Source organism: Spinacia oleracea, chromosome 4, assembly GCF_020520425.1.
Source record: "Spinacia oleracea cultivar Varoflay chromosome 4, BTI_SOV_V1, whole genome shotgun sequence".
Lineage (NCBI taxonomy): Eukaryota > Viridiplantae > Streptophyta > Magnoliopsida > Caryophyllales > Amaranthaceae > Spinacia > Spinacia oleracea.
In genome coordinates, this window is record NC_079490.1 from 9092044 (window position 1) to 9101283 (window position 9240).

At 37.6% G+C, this 9240-nt stretch overlaps 1 protein-coding gene across 1 annotated transcript; it reads left to right on the forward strand.

Annotated features, from left to right (window-relative positions):
• The first annotated feature begins 688 nt into the window (after positions 1 to 688).
• On the forward strand, positions 689 to 6443 carry LOC110794366 (F-box protein At5g39450). Its single transcript, XM_021999345.2, has 2 exons — positions 689 to 3465; positions 6097 to 6443. The coding sequence occupies exons 1-2, from the start codon at positions 1598 to 1600 to the stop codon at positions 6110 to 6112; spliced, it is 1884 nt and encodes a 627-aa protein (XP_021855037.1). The 5' UTR covers positions 689 to 1597; the 3' UTR covers positions 6113 to 6443.
• The last annotated feature ends 2797 nt before the right edge of the window (positions 6444 to 9240 follow it).

Genomic DNA, 9240 nt, shown 5'->3' on the forward strand with positions numbered 1-9240 from the left:
AATATATATTGTTTTTTTTTTTATGTAAATGAGGAACATGTCGCGTGTATATAGACTATAGTATTTGTTATATATGATTGCGCACAACATTTTGTCAAATAATCAATTTTACAATGGGCCACTGATTAAAGGGAACCGAACAACCAAACATACTTAAACTAATCTAACATACAAAGGCAAACACACAACGTTGAACTACATTCATAAAATGTAGATTCATTGGATTTAGGAGACAAAGATTGTATTGAACTTAATGATTTGAGAATAGTATAATTCCAAATAAATTACATTTCCTAGCTTGAAACGACCAATAAAGTTAACTCCGAAAGATGAAAGGGGGAGAAAGAGAGAAAATGGTTGCGTTCACTTTAACTACTCCATATGTGACATATTATCAAATTAAAACACTAAGTCGGGTTCGTGCCGACCCATTTATTTAATCGGATTAAAAATCTCAACCCAAACCAAACTATTTTCAATTTAAATGCGAATATCACGTCGAGTCATCTTTTACCGACTCTACCCTTCTCCCCTCAGCCACCACACCAACACGAACTCACCAGCTCTCCACAAATATTCCATCCCAGAAAATGATTGGAGTGACTAATATTATGGTAAGCAAGCCCAAACAAAAACAATGTGACACTTCGAATCTTAATCTACCTAAACCTTTGATGGTAGATTAGGTATTTAGGTGTCATGGTCTAAAGCCTAAACCCATCTTTCTTTCGGACCCACTTAGCCAGCCTTCTTGCTCAAGCTCCCAAAAGATTTCAACATTGGCTGGCTCAGAAGTCACACCACTTGAAAAGGCTAAACAAAAATTTCCACCCAAAAAAACAGGAGAGAGAAAAATGGTGTTAGAAAAGGGATTACAAGACAAGGAGGGATGACCATTTCAAGGCCAAAAGTGGACTAATTTCTGTTGACTGTCCATCTTCTTCATTTGGAAATTGGAATAGTAGTATTACTATTAGTTAACGTCTAAAAGAGGTTACCTTTCCTTCACACAATTGGTTCTTCCCTAATTTCATGGGGGGTACATTATTGTTTCAAGGTGTATAAATCTCTCATTTTCCCTATGATATTTTGCATGTATTATGAATTAGAGTATTAATTTGAGCCAAAGTTGCAATCTTTTCTGAAATGGGTGATCAAGATTGGAGTTTTTGAGGTAAATTCTATTCGAATTGGATATAATTTTTTTGCTGTTGTTGTTTTGGGTATGATGGATTGATTACTGAAGAATCCCTCTTTGAAATGTTGCTATACTATACATAGACAAATAGTTAATTAGTGCTCATTCTTTCACTGTTGCTTGCCCAAATGGGTGTTTTGATGCAAGAATAGGGTAAATTGGGAGAAACCCATTTCAATTTTAGATTAGAATATTCTATTTTTGGGCATTTTGAGTTAAGAAGAAGGGGAAATTGTTGATGGGTATTCATTTCTGAGCTTATATGTTGGTCATTGGTAGTTGCTTGAATAGAGAAATTTCTTTGTGGGCATTTCATTCATATTTGCTGGTTGTTTGAGGAGAGATACTCAGATTATAGGATAAACCCAAGATTTCGGTATTAGTCAATAGCAAACTGTTATGTCAACTGGAGTTTGTGGCTCTAGTTTGCTAGTAGATCTACCTGATGATATTCTTGCTATCATTGGGAAGTCTCTTTCAGCAAGGGACATTTGCTACCTTGGCCTGTGTTGTAGGAGTCTTAATTCCCTTGCAGCCTCAGATAAGATATGGCTAACTCAGTGTGAAATTGTTGGGGTTGTACCCACCAAAGATCTTTTTGAGTGGCGAAAGGCAGTTCTATCGTATAAATCCCTTTGCAGGTTTCTTATTAGTGTGAAGCCATTGTTAGGGATTTGGGTTCACCAAAACCCGGAACTTGGGAATGTTGTTTATGTCATGCCTGGTTTTGTTTCCGTAGTTGGTTGTCGGATTATCCCACAAGAGCTAGGTCCTTTAGGTATGGAGGATGGTCCTATTCTTTGGGCACCTGTCTTTGAGGTGATATGTGATAATAATGGGCTAACCATGTTTATTTTACATGGAAGAGATAAGGATGGTGATTATATCTATCCTGGTTCAGTTAAGTCAGTTGAGAAGACTTGTAATGTATTACTGCTTGAAGTTGAGCCTATAAAAGGGAAAAAGAGGGGTAATTTGGTGCACAGTGAAAGCTTTGGTACCCATTCAGACGATGAAATTGGTAGTAAGAAGGCTTATAGATCAGAAAGTAGGGTTTCAAAATCACAGAGGTTTGCTGAACCAAGTGTGATAACGGTGCCTTTCAGTAAGTTATCATTTGGAGACAGGAGGAAATTACTTGAAATTGTTACCAGCCAAGTCCGAATGCAAGTTCCTGATTCAGCTTCTGCACCGCTGTTTCCTTGTTTGAGGAGTGATGAACACAATTTTCAGAAAGACATAGTGCACTTAATTGAACGGCGAGCAATGTTAATTAAAATGCATGGGTATGGAAAGGATTACATTGATTGGAATGATAGTTGTGAACTACCTTATCTTCCAAATCAGATTGATCTGAGTGAAATAAAGAAGACTCTTGACCGTTCAAGTGGCTTCCGCAATTCCCTTAGTGGAGATGACACTCGCACACAATGTGCAAAGAAGAAAACACTTGGTGACTATGTGAGGGATTGTACTCGACAAATGCTTAGGAGATCTAGCTCAATGAATAGTAGCCGTGGAATTAGGAAGAATTGTTCTTCTAGCAGTGAGAACAAGCATGCTCAACTTCATGATTTCCTAAGTTCAGGAGATACAATAGGACTAACATTACATGCATCAACCATGAAGTTATCTTCATATCGAGCATGGCCGAATATGCACGATAGTCGATTTGCTTTGTACAAGTTGCCTATTCGAGTACCTGTAGTTGGTCAAGACTATGCTGGGTTGTGGGGAGGAACTTTTGGGTGGCCTCCTGGAAAGCCTACTGAAGACAAACCAGGAAAGGCTCTATTCTTTCTTGTTCTTTCCTACTATGAAGAGTCACCAGGGCAAAAACTACTTATTGCTACCAAAATATTAGAAGGCACACATTATGTTTTGCATCCAAATGGTTCTGCTATGTTTATTGTGAATGTTAATGAACCTTCAGATGAGCCGTTCCCTTGGGATTGTGGTGCAGATGCGGTTCCTCTTACTGTTAAGCAATCTTTTTCTGGTGAAGGTATTGCTAATGGTTATGGGTTTAGATATCCTGGCTCAAAGCCTGGTTCACTTTTTGTTCTCCAAGATGGAATGCTTGCTTTTATCTGGAAAGAAACAGGGGCTGTTTTGACATTGCAGAGGCTTAAATTGGAAGAGCTTTTAAAGAAAGGTGAGGGGATACCTGCTCTTCCGCCTATCACCAACTTTTCATACTTAACAAAGTCCTATTCAAATGTGTTTGCTGGCTTTGCCAACACGACAACATCCTTTACGTCACCAAGGTACGCCTACGTAAATAATTATATGCTAAACTTGCATATGAATATATGATCTGCTTACTGATAAACCTCTAGTTGTAGAACTTCATTCTGTATACTTCTTAACACATCTTTATTCGTGCCGAAGCTAGTAGATCATGTTTTGCAAACTTATAGTTTTCTTTCTTGAAAAATTGTTTCCTAATGACTTCTGCTGTCCATTATTGAATCTGTTGTGAATATATTTATGTTGGAAAAAGCAAAACCAATTTAGGAGATTCCACAAAGGACTCATCAAGTTGAACTGTCTCTATGCAAAAGAAGAGTTGAGCCGTGGGCAACAAAAGAAATAATCTATCGCCCTGCGGGTGTTGGATTTATGTGTTTTCTTCTATTGTTTTGGTGTGTTTCACCAGTTATATTCAATTGCTATGCAACATAAGATTACGGGTGAAGTAAGGGCGCGTTCTATTCACCTGATTTTCGTTTATGTTTTCTGAACTTAACGGAACCTATTTTAGTTATAAATTGTACTTGGTCAACCCTTATTTTTCCCTTACCTGAATTTATTTTTCCTGAAATAGGCGAACAGAACAAATCCTAAATACTTCCTCCGTCTTTTAATACTCGCAACGTTTGTTAGTTTCACGCATGCCAATGTACAACTTTGATCATTTATATCTTAAATTCTCTTTATGCAAAAATTATAAAAAGTTGATATTTTGAAAATACACATTGAGACGAATCTAACAAGATCTCACATGACTATGTTTTATCTTATATAAAAAACACTACGAATAGTCAAAGTAGATTATATGAATAGTGGCAAAAGTCCAAACGTTGCGAGTATTAAAAGACGGAGGAAGTAGCAAATATGGTTGTATCACACTTATCAACCTTAAGGTTAATGTTAGCACTTGTAGCTCCTAGTAAATGTCCTTGATTTAGGTTCGTGGTGTCTCTCGATAGGAGCCAATTTCCCATGGTGGGTTCTGGTGGTCGTCTGCTTGAAGTGATAAGGATGCATTACTGATAGAGTAAGAGCAGCCTGAACTCCTGAAGCAAGATACAGGGAAGTCCAAGTTGTAGTTCAGGGGTTTGTTAGTAATAATGTCGGGCGTGGAATAATTGTTAAGGAACCATGATTTTTTCTTTTCATGATTCTGGATCTTGTGTGTTAAACCTTGGATGGTCTGAAGCAATATTGAGGGTCCATACGTCAGATGAAGTGACAAGTTTATTGTGTCAATTGAAGTGTTCATCTTTTGAATGCCATTTCTGTACTAGAGTGGAGTACCAACCTGGTTTTGCATAGTTGGATAACACCCACAAAGCCTCAGTAACCCCTGCTTTGAAGTATATATATTACCCAGTTACCCACCATTTCCTGTTTTCCACACTTCATTGTTGAGTTTCCAGGAATTCTTACTTTACTAATTGTAAATAGCACTAAAAATTCTACTATAGTTCTAGTTCTGGTTTCATCGCCCTTTTAGCAGACTAGCAGAGAAACTTGGGAGTTTTTCTTGGTAAAAAATTACATCAGAAGCACCTAAGATACATTTTCATATCCACTCGTCAAAATTGAATGAGCATGCTTTGAAGGAAAGTGAGTAGATAATCAAAGCGCCCCTGTTTGTGTGATATTTGTTAAATTTTGAGAATAGTTTCCAGGAGAATGGGAACGGAACAAGAAAAGAGGCAGAGGAAGGTGGGGAAATTCAGGATGTTAGTTAGATAGGACATATGATGCATTTTTGATCTGGTACAAATTTTTGTAGTTTTGACTTTTCAGGACTGAAGATTGGTCACTGATTATGTCGCATCCAAGCTAAAAGGGGTGGTGGTGTTTGGAATTCTTGACAAAATCAATCAGAATTCGGAATTTGTCATCTTACTCGCCATAGCACAAATTTTAGTATATGGGACCCTGTTTTAAATTTAAATAAATGGGGATGGGGGACATGTGTTTCTCAGGAATAATATGTTTGTTGAAACTAAATTCGTTTGGTAAACCATAAACAGGAGACCAGCCAGCCGAACCAAACCGCTTGATTCAGTGTCAAACTGCAAGAATAATATGTTGGAGGATTGTAGTAGTGAACCAAACCACTTACTGAATGTATTAGCCACTAGGATAAGTGAGGTCAATGCTATAATAGCACAAGGCTTGTACCGTTGTGCATTGTAGTGTATTTATCAGTCAATTTGGGTAACCCGAAAGTTTAGGAAACAGTAAAAACCACAACGGAACCAAAACCAAAAACATACATTAACCAAAGTTTTTGGTTCGGTACAGTTTAGGTTTCTCGGTATCAGGGTATTTTGCAGTCCTAATTTCTCGGTCTCTATCTCACGTTGCCTTGCTCCCTTGGACTCCTTCTATATGGTGGGTCATGTTTCAGGGTATATAGTTCAAATCCAAAGAACATATATTAAAATATTTCATTTATACGCGTACATTGAAATCATTCTCCATGTTCATTAGGTGCTCAATGAATGTTCGTTAGCTCACTGTGCACCCGGATGTATAATCCAAATTGCGAGTGTTTGCACCTGCTATTGCATGGTTTCTTCTCATGCTCTACAATAGTGATTTCATCTGTTGTTATAAGAAAACTTCACTGATATTTCGACTTCTTCCTCTATCTGCAGGAGAAACCGTTTGTAGGCCGGACGCATTGAAGTCCATGTACAGAACACAAGTTCTACTACCATTACGTTGGTACAGCAGATATGGCTTGAAGCTTTGAAGCTCTTAGCAGCCGTATCTCAATACTTAGCTTCTTCTCATAATTTTTTATGAAAACATATTATTAATAAAAAGAGTGATTTATACTGAATTGTGTAAAAGTTAGGGTAATAGTAATACTACTTATTCAATAAGAATTCTGAAATGTATACATGAACGTCAAATCGACAACAATGCTTAGATACTTATAGTTCTGTATGATGAAATCAAAAATTTAAGCACAGAATATAGGTGAGTTTATACTTCCATATCTCTTTCTGATCTATTCTTAAACTTGCAGATGCTGGATTTTTAACAGCTGTATGTTAATCTGTTCTTGTTTGCTGCTACGACTCTACGAGTACTCTGTATATTTAACAGTGAACTAGAAACACTTTCCTCCATTGTTAGAGGAGCTTTTCAAAGTTTCTTCCTTTGATTTTTGTTGACTTACAATAATTTTGCTGATTAAAATAATTTTAAAGATTAAATTCTTATTTTTGTTGATTGATTTTTTTAAAAAAATTGTTTTAAAACTTACTATTTCGTCTTTTGTAGTTCTTAATTCCTATTACCTCCGAAAAATTATACTTCAAAAGTTGACATTTAAAAACTATATCGAAATGAATCTAACAAAATGCCATGATTTTGATGTAATAGCGAGAATTTAATGCCATAGTTTTCGTACTTTTTAGGATTGGAGGTACTGTAGTATTTTGATTGAAATTGTTTTTTTCTGCATTGAAATTTAGTTTTACCTATTGGAGTTTGTAGAATACATAACATTTTTTTATGAATGCTTATGTAATTGAAAGTTCAACAACTTGAGCTCCTTATCCTCGTGTCGCACAAGTCCTCAACGCCGTATCAAGCATAAATTTACAGCTTACTTTGCATATACTTGGTCCACGAGAATATTAGTGAGGCCTAAAACAATTTTCGCTAACAACCATTTTACTTATCGTATGCATTAAAAATATCATAAATGCCACATCATCATTTTTATCCTGAAAAAGTCAAAGGTTGACTTATATTCATTAAACAAATAAACTGGTTAATTTGGGTTTTACACAAACATGTCCAATTTAATCAAATGACGTTAATGAATTTGGGTCATTTAAATGGATCTAGGTAAAGAGGCTCATTTATTTTTATCAAAGGGAAAACCCTAAACCCAGGAGAATGATATAATAAGCTTTCTCCAAGTCATTTGCCTGACACACTGAACGTTGTATACAAAATCTATTACTCTCCAGAAAACCCTAAGACTGCTTCTAAGCACACAAGTCGACATCAAAACCCGGTGGAAGAAGAACAACAAGCGCAAGTGTAGTTCTACCTACATACGACGCCCTTGAAGAGATCAAACCCGTTGGCCCTCACTCAAGACGTCTTATCAAACAATCTTAGTCGGTCGTGGAGATCGAATCAGTGGATTAAAGCTTTAGAGATTGTACCAGAATTTCATAAACTAATAAAAATACTTTGTTCACATATTTTGAGTTCGTTACTTTTGCAGATTTTAAATTTGTGTTTACAAATTTGGCACGCTCGGTGGGACAACTCTACCACTCATCTCCTTCTCCACAAGAAAATCAGTTTACCAACAAAGATGGCTGCTAAACAAACCGCTTCCCTATCCGATGCTGAGAAGGCCGCCATGATGAAACAAAGGGCGGTGGAACTTGCTGAGATGATGAAAGGACGTGATGATGGTATACGTACTAGAGGAATGAAGAATGCTGAATTGAACATGGCCACTTCAAGTGTACGATCGACGCCTATCACCACTAAGACAAGGAAGAAAATCCATGTATGTGCCTCCTCTGACGTGTCCCCAAGTCCGTATTACCGCAAGTCCGCAACATCCTTGTGTTCGGGTCATTTCCTGCTGAAGGTGGACAGTTTTTCATGCCCGGTGAAGAGGATAAGCGTCCTCACCAAAAGCCTGACAAGTTGGTCATCCACACTAGTCCGTTGTTCAATCCGTTCCATGTGAAAAGCGATGTAGAGAGTAGTACTGGGTCATCCCCAACACCACCCTCCAAAGTATCAGACTTTGAAGAGCCGATCCAGTCCTCACAAACCAACGTTGCGGCGGTGATGGTAATTGAATCCAAGACTGTTGAAGAGAGCTTGCTGAGATAAAGGGAATGATCGTGAAGCTCGTGAAGGATGGCAAGGAGAAGGATGCAGAATTCCAGAAGCAAAATGAGAAGATTTCCTCTTTAACTAAGAAACTCGAGAAACGTCCGGAAGATGGTACTGACGAGGAGTACGACGACTCTGAAGGGAGTACGGCTTCGGAACCCACCAAAAAGGGAGGAAAACATGATGACTCGTTCACCATAAAGAAGATACAAGATATCATAACAAATACGGTGAAAAATCACATCGTCGGAGAGTCCGGCCCTAGCCACCTATATGAAAAGCCGTATACCAAGAGGATTGATCATTTAAGGATGCCCGTTGGTTATCAACCCCCAAAGCTCCAGAAGTTCGATGGAAAGGGGAACCCTAAGCAGCACATAGCCCATTTCATCGAAACGTGTGTAGGGGGTGATTTTTCGTATCCTTTTTTGTATGTGCCCCTACGGCTTTTGAAATTTTGAAATTTTGAAATTCGAAGGAGTCGCCACCAAACAAGTTTAAGGGTCTAATTTGGAAAGACCTTAGTATGACTCTTTTTGGATAAGGCATTGAATCTTGAAACCGAACGTGTGAGATTCGGGTACGGGAACGGACCGCTTATTTTTGGCAAACTTGAAAAGTACGTTCAAGCACAAGACAAGGATAGTTTTCGTGAAATCCTAATAATGACACTATGTTGGTCGAATCATGCATTTTAGAGCATTGTATTTGCTACTTGTACGTGGTCACTTTGCTTTAAAGTTAATTAAGGGAACCTAAGGCCGGTTTGTCCAAAAATGATCTTTGTTAAGCGTGATGTAACCTTTTTGTATATTGATGTATTTAGCATGTTAGGTGATGAAAGCAATAAACACGTAAAGCATCATCACAATTGAAATGCGTACAAAACCACATCACCTTAAAAAAAGGTGAGTAAA